This window comes from Carcharhinus amblyrhynchos, chromosome 22 (genome assembly GCF_965287045.1).
Source record: "Carcharhinus amblyrhynchos chromosome 22, sCarAmb.v2.hapA, whole genome shotgun sequence".
Lineage (NCBI taxonomy): Eukaryota > Metazoa > Chordata > Chondrichthyes > Carcharhiniformes > Carcharhinidae > Carcharhinus > Carcharhinus amblyrhynchos.
In genome coordinates this window covers 965,408-983,682 of record NC_137345.1, presented here as the reverse complement: position 1 = coordinate 983,682, position 18,275 = coordinate 965,408, and the positions used below count along the sequence as shown (strand labels likewise).

Below are 18,275 nucleotides of genomic sequence, written 5' to 3'. Positions count from 1 at the left end.
CGCACCACCTCCCGCCAGCGGGAAACATACCCCTGGGGGGGGGGGTGGGGGGGACAGAGAATCTTCCCTTTGATTCAAACACCACAACATTAACCCATATTTATATCACATTCTTCACTTAACACCATGTCCCAAAGTTCTTCACATGAACATTATCAAACAAAGTCAGACATCAGGAGATATTCAGTCAGGTGACCAAAAAGCAAGGTTAAAGAAGCAGGTTTTGAGGAATGTCTTTAAGGAGGAGTGAGGCAAAGAGAGGAGAAGTGTAGGGAATAGAGGTACGGAGGGAAATTAAGGCATGCAATTAAAATTAGGGATGCCAGAATTGGAGAAGTGTGGTGACCTTGGAGGGTTGTAACTCTTCTTGACCAGAACCAATGTGTGTTGGTGATAGAGTGAAATAAAGGGAAGGCACAGAAAGCAGTGTCTCTGGATGACCTCAGGTTTATGTGGGGTCGAATGTGAGAGAGCAGCCAGGGTGCTTTGGAATATTCGAGTTTAGAAGCAGGGGTGAGGACTTCAGCAGAACATAAGAACATAAGAAATAGGAGCAGGAGTAGGCCATCTAGCCCTTCGAGCCTGCCCCGCCATTCAATAAGATCATGGCTGATCTGTCGTGGCTCAGTTCCACATTCCCACCCTCTCCCCATAACCCTTAATCCCCTCTCTCATCAAAAACCCATCAACCCGCGTCTTAAAAATATTTAGCGAGGCAGCCTCCACCACTTCAACGGGCAGAGAATTCCAGAGATTCACCACCCTTTGAGTGAAGAAGTTCCTCCTCAACTCTGTTCTAAACCGCCCCCCCTTTATCTTGAGGCTGTGCCCCCTAGTCCTACTGTCTTTTTTGAGCGGGAAGAGTCTCTCCACCTCTATCCTATCCATCCCATTCATCATCTTATACGTCTCAATGAGATCTCCCCTCATTCTTCTAAACTCTAACGAGTACAAGCCTAGTTTATTCAGCCTCTCCTCATAGCTCAACCCCCTGAACTCCGGTATCAGCCTAGTAAACCTCCTCCACACTCCCTCCAAGGCCAAAATATCTTTGCGCAGGTGCGGCGCCCAAAACTGCACACAGTACTCCAGCTGCGGCCTCACCAATGCCCTATACAGCTGCAGCAAGACCTCCCTACTTTTATATTCAATCCCCCTCGCTATGAAGGCCAGCATCCCATTCGCCTTCCTGACCACCTGCTGCACCTGCAAGCTGGGTTTTTGCGACTCATGTACAAGGACCCCAAGGTCCCTCTGCACTGTCGCCTGCTGCAGTTTTTCGCCACGTAAGTAATAGTCCTTCCTACCATTATTCCTACCAAAGTGGACCACCTCACACTTGCCAACATTAAATTCCATTTGCCATTTCCTGGCCCATTCGCCCAGCCTATCTAGATCCTTCTGCAGACTCTCCACACCCTCTGCACAATTTGCCGTTCCCCCAATCTTGGTGACATCAGCAAATTTCGACACCCTACACTCGGTTTCCCCCTCCAGATCATCTATATAAATGGTAAAAAGCTGAGGCCCCAGCACCGACCCCTGGGGCACTCCACTAGTCACCATCCGCCAATCCCAATAGCACCCGTTGACCCCCACTCTCTGCCTCCTATTTGACAACCAATCCTCTATCCACGCTAACACCCTACCCCCAGGTTCAACCAGAAAGTCGGGTGACATGGAAATAAGTGATATTAGAGAAGATTGAAAGGTCATTTCAGGGTCAAATATGACATTTGGTTGTGCACCAATCTGTGTCTGCTGCTGGGGAATTGGATGAAGTCGATGGACAGGGAACAGTGTGCGGCACGGATCAAATACAATGGTTCCTGCTTTCCCAAGAAGTGTGAGAAATAAGGGTGGACACATATATTCACATGTCCACACACACTCTAATGCACAATCACACTCAAACATACAAATCCCACAAAACACCCACACACATAACATCCGACACGCGCACATACATGAACACCCAAATAATAAAAGCAAAGTGCTGTAGATGCTGGAAGTCTGAAATAAAAAGAGTTAAGATTTTGAGTTTTAAGTGACTGTTTGCCCGTATAGCAACATAGAAAACAGGAGCAGGAGGAGACCATTCTGCCCTTCGAGCCTGCTCTACCATTCATTATGATCATAGTTGATCATCAAATTCAACATTCTGACCCTTTCTTCCCCCAAAATCCTTTTATCCCCCCTTGCTCCAAGTGGAATATCTAACTGAAACATTCTGTATGGAACATGTTTCTCTCTCCACAGATGCTGCCAGGTCTGCTGAATGCTTCCAGCATTTTCAGTTTTTATGTTATGGACATCCATAGTGACAGCACAGGCAATCCTGAACTTTACAATGTTCCAGTTATAACGAGTAACACTTACAATGTTTATAAATCGAAACCTTATTTCATCAGTTTGGACTTTCCAAAGCCAGCATGTTCATACATGTGTACTGATGATCTACGTCACAAGTCAAACCATCCTTATTGTGTTGAAAATTAATGTTTTATTCTGCTTTTTTTGGCACAGCCATCACGACTTTAATGCAGTTATATGCTTGTGTTGTATTTAAGAGGTGCTCAGAGCAGCAGAGGTTCCAGGTTAAATCCGCCACACTAACCGAGGAACTTGCGCTGAGGCGTGCAGACATCAACAGTCTCCTTAGTGACTTGACAGGGCCATAACTGAGAGTGTTTGACAGCACGGGGCTCCCTAGGAGTGATTTCCAGCCTTGGTTCAGGAACCAATCTCCCATTTATACCATTGTTCCTGTGGGGAAATTGGTTCCAATTTACAATGTTTCTATTTGCAATGTGGTTTTCAGGAACCAATTGTGTCCTAAATCCGAAGATCACCTCTAATAAACAATTATGGTTGAACTGTTGTTTTGGGAACTGTGGCCTGTGTTATGTCATTTGGTAATTAAGTTGGGGCCTTGTCTAAGCTGCTTAATGACTTAGTCGTGTCAGGGGCAGCATGGTGGCACAGTGGTGAGAACTGCTGCCTCACAGCACCAGGGACCCAGGTTCGATTCCCGGCTTGGTCAGAGTCTGTGCAAAGTCTGCATGTTCTCCCAGTGTCTGCATGGGTTTCCTCTGGTGTTTCAGTTTCCTCCCACAGTCTGAAAGGCGTGCTGTTTCGGTGCATTGGCTGTGCTAAGTTCTCCCTCAGTGTGCCCGAACAGGCACCAGAGAGTGACGGCGAGGGGATTTTCACAGTAGCTTCATTGCAGTGTTAATGTATGCCTTACTTGTGACACTAATAAATAAAATAAACTAGTGCTGTGGGGAAATGGCCTACATGGGCACATCCTGAAATCAAGGAGAGTTGAAGCAATGAGACAGTCTGTAGGTAGGCACAGGCTTATAAACGCGTTCTGTCCCTGTTGGGGAGAGGCAGCTTTCTCAAGCTCAGAGGAAGCAATGGAAAATGAGCAGCTTTTTGTTTCTCTTTCCTGAAATACTTCTGAGATTTTGAAATTTGGCTCCGTGTAATTCATTGTCAAGACGGGTATGTTAGAAACACAAAACCCTCAAACCAAATTGTCAGTCATTCCGTCACTGTCACCTCAGCTCTCTCTCAGTCTCTCTTCTCACAGACACAGTTATCTCGATTTATTTGCACCCTCCTCTTTTCCTCATCTCTGCACCTTCACCATTGGAATCAGGGTCCTTCACAATGTGGCTTCCTCCAACTGCCCCATCACATCAAAGTTGAGGAAATCTACGCCTCCAGACTTACATCTTAGGCAGGATGGAATTATCCAGAAAGGAGAAGGAAAACTGCCATTTTCCTGTCCTGTCCTGTAGAAGTCCCGTCACCAAGTTACTTTATTTACACCACACAAAGAACAAAGAAAATTACAGCAATGAACAGGCCCTTCGGCCCTCCAAGCCTGCACTGACCATGCTGCCCAACTTAACTAAAACTCCCTACCCTTTCGGGGACCATATCCCTCTTTTCCCATCTCATTCATGTACACCCCTTAAAAGTCACTACCATATCCACTTCCACCACCTCCCCCAGCAATGAGTTCCAGGCACTCACTACTCTTTGTGCAAAAATTCTGCCGCATACATCTCCTTTAAACCTTGCCCCTCACATCTTAAACCTGTGCCCCCTAGTACTTGACTCTTCCACCCTGGGAGAAAGCTTCTGACTATCCACTCTCTCCTTGCCTCTCATAATCTTGTAAATATGTATACATCTGCACACAGCCAGCTCTCCAGCTGTTCCCTGCTCATTGCAGGCTGAGAGTCTGACACACCTACTTTAATCAGGGAGCATGAGGCTCCCTGATTTAAACACCAATCAGGAATCATCAGGTATCTCTTTTTGGGTACCAACAAAATAAACAAAATCAAATTAACTTAGGGACAATTCAAAAAGGGCAGCTTCCCAGAAGGAGGGAGAACCACCTGAAACAAAAGACAAAGTGGAAAGGAGACTTAAAACTTCAAATTAAAATGTGGTTATTGGGGTCAATAATACATCCCAGCCCCTGAGGCGCCCAGCACGGAAGCCGATAACTGTGCCCGTGGACACTGCATACTCCCTCTCTAGGGACACTGGCTGTGAATATAGCTGTGGTTGATGGACACTCAGACCCATCAGGTAGTTCATTCTCAAGCAAACCAACCTCATTAACCTGGCTGAAGTCACCACAGAAAGATTGAGGTATTACTCCTGCAGCCTCGTTCTCTTCCTGTGGAAGAGTTTCTTACAGAGAACTGACTCAAATCAGGAACAGACTACACGAGGAATTGGCATTTCAGATCCACATCCCACATTCCTTGGACTGGCCAGTGAAATTATTGGCAGGAACACAGAGTTAGTGACACTGATCTGAGATAAAATGAGAGGCGCTTTACTGAGTGAGGAACAGTTTACAATTTCACAGTGTGCAGGAATGGACCCCAGTCCTGCTGGAAAAGTAGGAGTTTGTGGGATTCCCAAAATTACTCAGTTTATATTTCCAGGACTGCTTCATCTTCCAGTCAGTGTAAATAACGAGGGATCTCTGATGGAAACGATGAACTAATTAATCTTTTGATTTTCTTTGGGCAGCAGAGTCTATGGTAAAATAGAGCCAATCTGATGTCCAAATTAACCACCTGCCAGACCAGCATAGACAAAGGCCATTCAGCCCAACGACTCGCTGCCTGTGTCTGTTTTCCAACATGAAGCTCGTTCAATCCTCTCCGTCTCACACTATCTGCAAATTCTTCTATTTCTTGCTCTCTTGTGTCTTTATCCAGCTTCCCTGTCATTGTCTCTATAATCACCCCAACCACTCTCTTTGCCAGTGGGTTCCACATTCTCCGGGTACAGACCTTTTAATGTCTTATTTTTAAGACCCCTTATTTTGGATTCCAACACTGAAAGAAACATCTGTTCAATGTCTATTTTATCAAAATCAATCTTAATCTTAAATACCTCATTCAGGTCACCCCTCAGATATTTTGTTTTTAGAAAAAAATAGCTCCAGCCTGTATATTTTCTCTTGGACAGTTAGAACATCTAAATTCCGGTATAATGCATGTAAATAATTTTTATCATTTCTCTTCTGCCTCTATATCCCTTTCATAACACGCAGACCAGGAATGTGAACAGGACTCCGAGTGTAGTCAAGTGAGTTTGACAGTCGAGTTGGTTTTCCAACCAATAGCAAGGACAGACCTGATGTGACCTTCACAGATTCCCGTGTTGAAGGGTGAAGTGGAATCCAAAAATGAGAAGAAAACATCGGATCAAAAAAACTCTTCAAAAAGCATTCGGGAACCACGTGAGAATTTCTGGGCACGGAAAAACCAGAGACCTTCGCCCATCCGGGTCACTGTTACTTTTACAGACGCACCATAGAAAGCATTATTTCTGGTTGTATCACAGTTTGGTCTGGGCTCCTGCTCTGCCCAAAACCACAAGGATCTACAAAAGATCATGAATGAAGCTCAATCCATCACACAAACCAGCCTCCCATCCATTGACTCCGTCTACACTTCCCACTGCCTCGGCAAAGCAGCCGGTATAATTAAGGACACCCCACACCCCGGACATTCTCTCTTCCACTTTTTCCATCGGGAAAAAGATACAAAAGCCTGAGGTCACGTACCAACTGACTCAAGAATAGCTTTCTCCCTGCTGCTGTCAGACTTTTGAATGGACTTACCTTGCATTAAGTTGATCTTTCTCTACACCCTAGCTGTGACTGTAACACTACATTCTGCACTCTCTTGTTTCCTTCTCTATGAACGGTATGCTTTGTCTGTATAGCGCACAAAAAGCAATGCTTTTCACTGTATGTTAATACATGTGACAATAATAAACCAAATCATATCAAATCTGAAGATAGTAAGCGGTGGAGGAATAATGCCAGCAACTTGACTTTTACCTTCAGCAAGTTTATTCCACACACAGCTCAGTGCTTACAAACCCCATGTGGTTTCCTGGAAATAACATTGTTGACTGTCACCTGCCTTCATCAATGTAATTACCAGAGTTTACAACTGCTGACATAGTGATCAGCTAAACCAGGTAAGAACGACAGACTTCCTTCGAGGGGTTGAGGTGGGTGCAGATTCGATGGGCCGAATGGCCTCCTTCTAGACTGTAGTGGATTCTGTTCTATTCTGTGATCTCAGGCAAAAGGTGTGAATGATAATATTGAGTGCAGGACACAGGGAATGCTGCACTGTCAGAAAGATGTTAAACCCAAACCCCACCGGTGCTTTCAGCTGGATGTAAGGATCCCATTGCACTATTTTCAAGAAGAGGGGGGAGTTTTTCCTGATGTCCCGACCAATAACTACCCTTCAAACAGCATCACTAACACAGATTATCCAGCCAATACCTGGTGTTTGTGGGAGTTTGCTGCATATAGATTGGCTGCCATTTTTTCCTCATTAAAGCAGCAATTGCACATCAAAAACACTTTGACATGTCCCAAGATTATGAAAGTTGCTAAATAAATGCAGGTCTTCCTAACTGTTTGATATTTATCATACCATGTAATCGAAGGGTTATTTAAAATGTAGAGTTAAAGAGTTGAGCTTCTTATGACACTCACCTTCCACGTGGCTGTGTTTCTCCGGAAGTATGCAAACATTCTTGTAAACCAGTTATAAATTTCGTTGAGTGTTAACTGTCTGTCAGGCGCTTCCAAGATTGCCTACAGGGAAGAAAAGGTTGGCATGAAACAGTGAAATGGGGCAGCAGGAAAGGACCAGGTTCTCACGGCCCAGTCTTGTCTTGGGTGGCCTGGCTGACCTCACAGCGCCAGGGACCCCGGTTCGATTCCTGGCTTGGGTCACTGTCTGTGTGGAGTTTGCACGTTCTCCCCATGTCTGCGTGGGTTTCCTCCAGGTGCTCTGGGTTTCCTCCCACAATCCGAAAGACATGCTGGTTAGGGTGTATTGGCCGTGCTAAATTCCCCCTCAATGTATCTGAACAGGCGTCAGAGTGTGGTGACTAGGGGAACTTCACAGTAACTTCATTGCAGTGTTAATGTAAGCCTACTTGTGACTAATAAATAAACTTTACTTTTTCAGGGAAAAAGAGAGCAGTGCAGGGCAGAGATGATGGGATGGTAAAGGACAGGTCAGGAGAGGAGGGGGTAGAACAAGTATTTGTGGACTAGATAGGACAGTCCCACACACATACACCGTGCAAAAGATGATGGATTGCAAACACGTTGAGATTGAAGCAAACAGTCTGAACCGATTCAAGAGATATTTTCCATGTCTCTGCAGAGAGATGGGATTTGGGCAATATGGAATTGGAAAGGTTGGATTATATCATAGAATTGCAAATACTAGAGAACAGAAGGAGGCCATTCAGTCCATCATATCCAATGCCAATGCAAGCTCTCCCTCTGGAACTATCTACCCCAATCACATTTCATTGCATCTTCCTATGCCATTTGATTTTGGCTCTTTTTGAACTTGATAAAGTTTGGACAGAAAGATTTTCGGACCTCTCTCTGCACTGTGACAAACATTTCATCAGAGGATCACTTTCCTTCAACAACTGGTCTCATCATTGTTAAAACATCAACTACAGCAACTCCGAAATTCAACAGAAACAATACAAATTTCCTTCACCTTCTGTCAGAGTGGGAGGAGGCTGATGTGTAGCATATGCACCAGTCAGGACCATGTGGGCTGAATGGCCTGTTTCTGTGCTTTAAATTTGGATGCAAATTGACCTATTCTTATAAATAAACATGATCGTGTGAGTGGTGAAACATTGAACTCTCTGCCATGCTACCAATCAGGATCTTGGCTGACTTGTCATTGTGAACAATAATGCTTCTCACACTGGGAGGTGGGAAAGTGTCAGCGGGAAGTTCCTTCAGGAGATTAGGATAACTTAGACCATCTCCCTGATTAAGAGATGGGCAGTTTACTCACCTGCCGGATGAGGGAAGCGTATGTAAAAGGAGGTCGAACATCGGCATTCTTGTAAAACTCATGATTCTGAGCGAGTTCTGGAAGAGAACACAGAACACACAGGTGTGTTAATGTTGAATATTTGATATCAGTTCTTATCTGTATATAAACTGGGATAGAATTAGTGTAAAGGGACAGAGGTGGGAAGAGTTTCCCCAAGTATGTTCTGGGAAATATTCTATCTCACACTTGTTTCCAGTCCAATGAGGAAAGGAGATGTTCTGGGCCTTGCTGCAGGATCTTACATTCCTGCTGACATCGCACCCTCGCCATGGGTAAGAAGTGAGCTCATCAGGAAACCCTGTTCATGATGACAGGACCATAAGATCCCACCACCAGTGGGCAACACGTCACCTCTCATCGTCATGAACCCATCATGGAGAGGGTGCAATGGGGTCTCTCTCCTGGGTTCAAAGCTGAGCTGGAACCAATCAAGTGTAAGTCTGAATGAGCATGTTTGAAGTTTGAGTAGTTTAAGTTAACCACACAATGGTTATAGTTACAGACTGACTTCTTGTCAGGTGGGTTTTGTACCTCCTGCTTTTAATGTGTCTGCCTCTCATCAGCAGAGGAAGGAAAATATTACCCTGATAAATGTCATGAATACAGTAATTATTCTTTAGTTGGGGTTTCTGACTGAGGGAATTCTGAGCAACATGATTCACCTCATCCAGAACATATAACAGGGTCATATCATCATGAAGGGACACGTGTGGCAGGAGAGGGTCATGTTTCACTTCAATCGTTAATCTTTTAGACAGGTGAGGACATTATTGGCTGGGCCGACACTTATTGCCCATCCCGACATGTCTTTACTTTGCAAAAATATACTTTATTTGTGAAATATCTGAAGGAACAAAGAGAACAAAGAACAAAGAAAATTACAGCACAGGAACAGGCCCTTCGGCCCTCCAAGTCTGCACCAACCATGCTGCTCGACTGAACTAAAACCCCCTACCACTCCGGCGACCATATCCCTCTATTCCCATCCTATTCATGTACTTGTTAAAACAGCTCTTAAAAGTCACTACCGTATCTGCTTCCACTATCTCCACTGGCAACGAGTTCCAGACACCCACCACTTTCTGTGTAAAACATCTGCCTTGTATCTCTCCTTTAAACCTTGCCCCTCACATCTATGCCCTGAGTAATTGATTCTTCCACCCTGGGAAAAAGCTTCTGACTATCCACTCTGTCCGTGCCCCTCATAATCTTGTAGACTCCTTCCAGGTCTCCCTCAACTTTTGTTGCTCCAGTGAGAACAAACCAAGTTTTTTCAACCTCTTCTCATAGCTAATGCCCTCCATGCTAGACATCATCCTGGTAAATCTTTTCTGTACCTCTCCAAAGCCTCCATATCCTTCTGGTAGTGTGACAATCAGAATTGAACACTATATTCAAAGTGCGGCCTAACTAAGCTTCTATAAACATGACTTGCTAATTTTTAAACTCAATACCCCGGCTGATGAAGGCAAGCATGCCGTATGCCTTCTTGACTACCTTCTCCATCTGCATTGTCACTTTCAGTGACCTGTGTTCCTCTACACCCAGATCCCTCTGCCTATCGATACTCTGAAAGGTTCTGCCATTTACTATATTTTTCCTACCTGTATTAGAGCTTCCAAAATGCATTACCTCACATTTGTCTGGATTAAATTCCATCTGCCATCTGTCCACCCAAGTCTCCAACTGATCTATATCCTGCTGTACCCTCTGATGGTCCTCATCGCTATCCGCAAATCCACCAACCTTTGTGTCGATCGTACACTTACTAATCAATCCAGTTACATTTTCCTCCAAATCATTTGTATATATTACAAACAGCAAAGCTCCCAGCACTGATCCCTGAGGAACACCACTTGTCACAGCCCTCCATTCAGAAACACATCCTTCCACTGCTACCCTCTGTCTTCTTTGACCGAGCCAGTTTTGTGTCCACCTTGCCAGCTCACCTCTGATCCCATGCTGCTTCACCTTCTGCACCAGAACATTACAAACATTCCAAAATGGTCCACGCAGAAGGTGCGATGATATTCATATTTTCTACATACGTTGTGTGTCCATTCCTAATTTATAAAACAATTACGCCGTCTTTAAAATTACAAAGCCGTTGCTCAGAGTGGACCCGGCAAACCCAAATCCATTCCTTGCTTGCTCCAAAACCAAAATTCTGAATCCAATTCATGGTCCCCACAAGAGATTCAAACAAGATCCAAGCTAACAGGATCAGGCATTGCCCCTCCAACCGCATCTTGGGCTTAATCTGATGCTTGATCTTAGCCAAAAGATGCTGGTGCTGGGATAGGTAGCTCTTCCAACGAGACAGTACCAGTACGATGGGCTGAATGACCTCTAGCTGTACTGCATCGTCCTACAGTTTTAATTCATGAACAATACACTGAAGAAAAGCCTCTTACCTGAGGATAACGGCATGCAGTATTTATCGGAATGTCTTCTCCGAATGGCTCCCATGTTGTGTAAACTTGCTGAGCTGATGACAGAGGGCCCCTGTCTCACCGGGGTGATCGGTGTGGCGGCTGAGGTTGGTGTGTGAGGTAAACTTTCTGGGAAAATGTCTGTGGAACCCTTGGAAAGCGTGACATTCGACACCAGGTTCAGCTAAGGGCAAACGGCGATCAGCAGGGAGGACGTGGGATTGGGGGAAAAAGGACAGAAAACAGAAAGAATAAGTGTCTCTGAGAAATGGTCTGGAGTTTCAGCCTTTGTGTAGCCTGAACTGAGAGATCCAGACTTATCTCCACTAATTGGTACATAAGATTGTTCCACTGAAATTCCAATTAACAGATGTGTCACTTGACAACATCCGACTGAGGTCCCAGAGGAGACGTTTAAAGAGACAGAATCTTACACTGACTACCCAGTCACGTTTGGAGGAGAATTCAGTCACATCTTGCTAAATGTTACAGTGAAAAATACACTCACAAACCAATTACTTTACTTCTCCCTCCTGTCCTGAAGTTGCTCACTCTTGTAGGGGACAATTTGATTGGTAGTGGCTCCCATCTGGAGTTTGTCCACGGGGACCTTGTTCAGGAATGAAGCCAGACAGTAAATGCTGACGGACTATTCCACCAAGTAGCAAAGAACAAAGAACAAAACAGCCCGGGAAACAGGCCCTTCGGCCCAACGAGCCATTTTAACATTGAGTCCCCCCTCCACCCATGACCCTTATCTATGCTTCTGTCCTCGACTGACACCTGCCCAGGTTTACCTTCCAGCAATAAGTGACAGGAATTGGGACTCATTTATTTTTCTCTTCCCTAATCTGTTGTTACTAAAGTTGATGCAGTCAACAGGCACCCTGCCCAGATCAGTTACTTCAACACACAACAAGACGGAGTATACAAGTCACGCTGAGGCTGCAGGACACACACAGGCCACATGGGCCAACTAGATGCAGCCAGTATTTATTCCCAACACGAACCTCCTCCACATCCCTTCATCTCACCCTGTCACCATATCCCGTTCCCTTCTCTCTTGTTTATCCAGCTCCTCATAAAACGTGTTGATCCCATTCCTCTCAACTGCTCCCTGTTGTAGTGAGTTGCCCATTACTTAGAATCATAGTAGAATTATAGAGTCCCTACGGTACAGAAGGAGGCCATTTGGCCTATTGAGTCTGTACTGATCACAATCCCATCCGGGCCCTATTACCGCAACCCCACACATTTACCCTGATAATCCCCTGACACCAGGGTCAATTTCGCACGGCCAATCAACCTAACCCGCACATCTTTGGACTGTGGGAGGAATCCAGAGCACCCGGAGGAAATCCATGCAGATATGGGGAGAATGTGCAAGCTCCACATAGACAGTGACCTGAGGCTGGAATCGAACCTGGGACCCTGGCGCTGTGAGGCAGCAGTATTAACCACTGTGCCACCATGCCATCCCAAGCAGCACTTAGTCAGCAAGAACTCAATAGTGAGTTGCACAGTCTCTCCACTTTCCAGGTAAAGTTTCTCCTGAATTTCTGGCAGGATTTCTGAGTGACTAACGCATATTTTTGGTCCCAGGTCTCACTAGAAGAAGAAACATCTTTGTCACATCTTCACCCTGTTCAAGGCTTTCATTATCTCCAAGATCTTTATTCGGTCCTCCCAGCTTTTCTCTGGGAAAGTAGGCTGGTCATTGCTGAGTTGTAACCTGTAGGTATAACCCCTGTTATACCCTCTTTGTTCCGGTAATATCCTGGTGAAGTTCTTGCTCTGGTTACCGAGTGATCACACCCACTGCTACTTTAGTGAATCAGCATCAGGCCTGTTACAGGAATCCAACATCAAGTTACACCAATGGTGTCCTCCCCAGGACAGAGAAAGGACACGGTCAGTGGTGTGGGAAGATGGGAAAGGAAGGATGAAGATTGGAAGGACAGTCAGAGTCATGAAGAAAATTATTTTTTGTTGAATTTTGCATTTTATTTTGATGAAGGTTCACAGAACAGAGAACGGGAGAGGAAGCAGCAGAGATGGATTTGAGGAAGGCAGGTGTGAGAGGGAGAGAGCAGAAGAGGAAGAGGAAAAAATACTGCAGAAAACAGCATGTGTCTGTAATTCAGGAATTTCATTTGGACCAGAGAACATTTCCACTGCCGTTCCTTTCTTCCCAATATCGCCACTATTTCCAATTCCTTTGTTTTCTGGGATGTGGCTGTGACTGGCCAGGCCCAGCAATTATTGCCCATCCCTAATTGCCCTTCAGAAGGTGGTGATGAGCTGCCTTCCTGAAGCGCTGTAGTCCATGTGGTGTAGGTACACCCACAGTGCTGTTAGGGAAGGAATTCCAGGATTCTGACCTCACGACTGTGAAGGATTTATTTCCAAGTCAGGATGGTCAGTGACTCGGAGGGAAACTTGCAGGTGGTGGTGTTCCCCATGTATCTGCTGCCCTTGTCCTTCTAGAAGGCAGAGGTCACACATTTGCCGAAGGAGCCTTGGTGAGTTGCTGCAGTAGATCTTGTAGATGGTGCACACGGCTGTGTCAGTGGTGGAGGGAGTGAATGTTCACTGTGGTAAATGGGGCTACTTGGTCGCGGATGGTGTTAACATTGAGTGTTGTTGGAGCTGCACCCATCCAGGCAAGTGGAGAGTGTTCCATCACACTCCTGACTTGTGCCTTATAGAGAGTACCTTCAGCAGGTGGACTGCAGCAGGACAAGAATGTGACTCATCATCACTTTCACAAAAGGACAACTAAGAATGGGCGATAAATGTTGGCCTTGCCATAAATATAAAAGAGTTTGGGGGAAAAAGTAGTTCAGTGAAATACCAGGAACCTGCCACTAGATGTCAGCGATGATCCAGGAAATGTGACTTTTGCCAGTTTAAGAAGCTAGCGGCATCTAGGGGCAGAGCAACAACACTGCAGCTCACACACACGCACACTGGCCTCACTCCATCAGAAACCTCAAAAATACCCTTCCTTCATCTAAGAACTTTAACTGGGGCCATTAACAAGCTTCTCATCACAATCAGGCATCACCCTGTTCTCAACTGGTGTCCATATCAGTGTACTGCCCAGCAAGCCACAATCAGTAAGGACAGGCAACAACACCTTCTCTACGATCATCCTCAACACCGGTGTCCCACAAGGCTGTTTTCTCGGCCCCCTACTACATTCCTCATACCCTATGACTGTGTGGCCAAATTCCCCTCCAATTCAATTTTCAAGTTTGCTGACAACACCACCATAGTGGGTCGGATCTCAAACAACGATGAGACAGAGTACGGGAATGAGATAGAGAATCTGGTGAACTCGTGTCCCTCACAATGTCAACAAAACAAAGGAGATTGTCATCAGCTTCAGGAAGCGTAAAGGAGAACATGCCCCTGTCTACATCAATGGGGACGAAGTAGAAAGGGTCAAGAGCTTCAAGTTTCTCGGTGTCCAGATCACCAACAACCTGTCCTGATCCCCCCATGCCAACACTATAGTAAAGAAAGCCCACCAATGTCTCTACTTTCTCAGAAGACTAAGGAAATATGGCATGTCAGCTACAACTCTCTTTTACAGATGCACCATTGAAAGCAATCTTTCTGGTTGTATCACAGCTTGCTATTGGCTCCTGCTCTGTCAAGACCACAAGGGACTACAATAGTTCGTGAATGTAGCCCAGTGCAAGCCAACCTCCCATCCATTGACTCGGGCTACACTTCCCACTGCCTCGGCAAGGCAGCCAGCAAAATTAAAGACCCCACGCATCCCAAACATTCTGTCTTCCACCTTCATCCTTCGGGAAAAAGATACAAAAGTCTGATGTCACGTACCAACTGACTCAAGAACAGCTTCTTCCCTGCTGCTGTCAGACTTTTGAATGGATCTACCTTGCATTAAGTTGATCTTTCTCTACACCCTAGCTATGACTGTAACACTACATTCTGTACTCTTTGTTTCCTTCTCTGTGAATGGTATGTTTTGTCTGCATAGTGCACAAGAAACAATACTTTTCACTGTAAATGCATGTGGCAATAATAAATCAAATCAAATCAAAAAGGCTCACCCAATAACCAACCAGATTCAACTTCACTGACAAACCTAAAGGGAACTTTTGACTATGAACTTGTGAGTCAAACAATCATTGGACACTAACAATTTGGAAAGGTGACCAACAACATACTGTGTTACTCACGGCAGCATTTGAAGTGAACACAATTAATACAGCTGGGCTTGTCTAATGTGAAACCTGATTGAATCCAAATCCTCTTCTGGATTGTCCAAGTATCCTGATTCTTAAAGCTCCATCTTCTCCAGGTGTTAGTCATGGCTCAGTGAATCACTCTCTCCCCTCAAGTCCCACTGCAGGGTGGGAATTGCTGGCCTCCCCGTGGCCTGTTTCTCACGGTGGGGGGCTGGGTGCTGTTCTCCGGCAGCGAGAGCTTCTGGTCCCACCGCTGTCAATGGGATTTTCCCATCGATCCCACCCCACACTGCTGGGAAAGCCACGGCGAGGATGTGCCACCAGTAAAACCAGAAGATGTTGCCAGCGTAAACAGCTGGAAAATTCTGGGCAAAGTCTAGATGAACACTCCTGATGCAGTACTGAAGGAGCACTGCACTGTCAGAGGTGCCACCTTCCAGCTGAGATGTCAAACTGAGGACCTGGCTACTCTCTTGGGTTGATGTAAATGAGCCAATGGCGTTAGTGAAAGAGGAGCAGGGAAGTTCGCCCCGTTGATTTGTCCAATATCTCAACTAGCATTACTGAAACTGATTGGCTGCTCATTACCTGATTGCTCTTTATGGGATCTTGCTGTGCATTCAGTGGCCACACTTTGAAAGTGCTCGATTAATTGCAAAGTGCTTTGGAGTGCCTGAGTTGGTGAATGCTGGAATAGAAATACTGTTTATTTTCTGCCCCCAGGAGTCAGACACCAGGAGAAAGGGTCAGGAGCGGATTGCCAGAGCCGCCAACTGACCTCACCATGGCGAAGCTGATTGGCTGCTGGGAAAGATACACCATTTCAATGTTCCACTTCTCTGTGATCTGATTGGGTGACCCGATTCCACCGGCCACTCAGAGAAATCCCTTCCATTTATATTTAGTTCACATTCCTCAAGGTACCAGGAGAGTCGGAGAATTCCCCGGAAAGGAGGGAAGTTTCAGAGTGAGAGAGAGGATTAGAGAAGGTGAAGGTGAGAGAGAGAGAGAGAGAGAGAATGGCAGAATAAGAAAGACGAGGAAGGAGGGAATGAGAAAGAAACAGAATCAGAGGAGAAGAAAGAAGAACAAAAGTGATTATAAGTAAGAAAGAAAGAGGAGCGGAGAGAAAGAGAAGAGTAAGGAGTGATAGAGAAATGAAGAGGAGATTAAATAAAGGGAGAGAGGAGGAGGACAACAGGAGAGAGAGGAAAAGAGGAAGAGGAATTCAAATTGTTTGGAGTTAGATCAGTTGAATAATAGATGATTGATGAGTTGTAAATATTTCAAGATAGATGGAACAGGACATAAGGAAAACCAAACATTGGTGTGAATGTACACCAGGTAACTCAGTTACTAACTTTATAACAAAAATCATTCTGTCTCATTTGGTTTCTCTTTCCGAAGCTAGAAGAGATTTATTTACATGAACACAATCTGGTTGCTGTCCAGATCAGACTGTTTCTTGTGGTAACCCAGCTTCAGATTGCATCAATATATTGCTCCATGGTTTATGTTATACTGAGGGTAGATGAGCTTTGCCAATAAACTTCCACAGATTCACTTTATGCTGTTTATTCTGTTCTTGCTGAATTTACATTCAATAAATTATACACAACAGACACATAAACTGCTGCAGCATGGGCCAGAGAAAACAGCTCCAGGATTTGTTGTACATTGCACCGTCTCAAACTGGTACGATGACAATAATCTCTCCCTCAATGTCAACAAAATGGAGATTGTCATTGACTTCAGGAAGCGTAAAGGAGAACGTGCCCCTATTGACATTAACGGGGACAAAATAGAAATGGTCAAAAGTTTCAAGTTTCTTGGTGTCCAGATCACCAAGAACCTGTCCCGGGTCCCCCATGCTGATGCTATAGTTAAGAAAGCACACCAACACCTCTATTTTGTCAGAAGACTAAGGAAATTTGGCATGTCAGCTACGACTCTCACCAACTTTTACAGATGCACCATTGTATCACAGCTTGGTGTGGGCTCCTGCTCTGTCCAAGACCTCAAAAAACTACAAAAGATCATGAATGTAGCCCAATCCATCACGCAAATCAGTCCCCCATCCATTGACTCTGTCTACACTTCCCGCTGCCTTGGCAAAGCAGCCAACATAATTAAGGATCCCACGCACCCCACACATTCTCTCTTCCACCTTCTTCCAGTGGGAAAAAGGTACAAAAGTTTGAGGTCACATACCGACCGACTCAAGAACAGCTGCTGTCATGAATGGACTTATCTTACATTAAGTTGATCTTTCTCTACACCCTAGCTATGAACACTACATTCTGCACTCTCTCCTTTCCTTCTCTATGAATGCTATGCTTTGTCTGTATAGCGTGCAAGAAACAATACTTTTCACTGTGTGTTAATATGTGACAATGATAAATCAAATCAAATCAAACTCTTCAAAGGCTGATGTTTCTGTTCTGCCTCAGTGCTGGAACTCTGATGGAAGATTGTGGGTGCTGCCTATTGAAGGGGGCATTACCCTGGCCTTGCCTTAGATTGGGGTTGAAGGTCCCATGGCACTATCTTGAAGAAGAGCAGGGGAATTATTCCAATGTCCAGGCACTGTTCCCCCTAACCAATTATCACTGAAACAGACATATGCTCATTATTTCCAGCCTGTTTGTGGGAGCTTGCTGTGCACAAATTGGCTGCCATCTTTCCTACATCTTAACAGTGACTACAAATCAAAAGTGGTTCATTGGATGTGAAGCACTTTGGATTATTTGGAGATTGTGAAATATTCAACAGAAATCCTTTCTTTGACAGTCAGTTTGAGTTTGGGTGAGATTGGAACATCAGCTGGAATACTTACAGGCTGCGCAAAAGGTTTTGGATCTGATGGCCGCATGTGCAGGTGGGCCATCATCGCCTGAAGACGCTCGCTCTCTTTTGATAACTGTGGACATAAAAAAACTACTTCAGCCCAATTGCATTGAGCATCGGTTAGTGGTCAAGAGTGAAGTCAGAACACAGAAACACCCGATCTCTCACAAAATGGGCACTTTTCAAAGGTTTTATGAGTTTCATCGCTTATTTGGGACAAGCAGCTTACAGAGAAATATCTGATAGCTGTAAATTCAGGGATTGTTTAATCTCCTTGGAGCAGCCATCACTCCAGGTTAATACTGAACCTCCTCTCCCCCTGCTCC

The 18,275-nt window shown here is 45.1% G+C and overlaps 1 protein-coding gene across 3 annotated transcripts in view; it reads right to left on the bottom strand.

Annotated features, from left to right (window-relative positions):
* The window catches only part of foxp4 (forkhead box P4), a 339,940-nt gene that overhangs the window by 24,739 nt on the left and 296,926 nt on the right, over positions 1–18,275 (bottom strand). For all 3 annotated transcript variants that reach the window (XM_080210242.1, XM_080210241.1, XM_080210243.1), the window contains exons 10-13: positions 17,939–18,022; positions 10,862–11,063; positions 8,406–8,482; positions 7,064–7,165 (exon numbers count right to left, since the gene is read on the bottom strand). In XM_080210242.1, the coding sequence (XP_080066368.1) occupies positions 7,064–7,165; positions 8,406–8,482; positions 10,862–11,063; positions 17,939–18,022 (465 nt within the window). The remainder of the gene's footprint in view (positions 1–7,063; positions 7,166–8,405; positions 8,483–10,861; positions 11,064–17,938; positions 18,023–18,275) is intronic.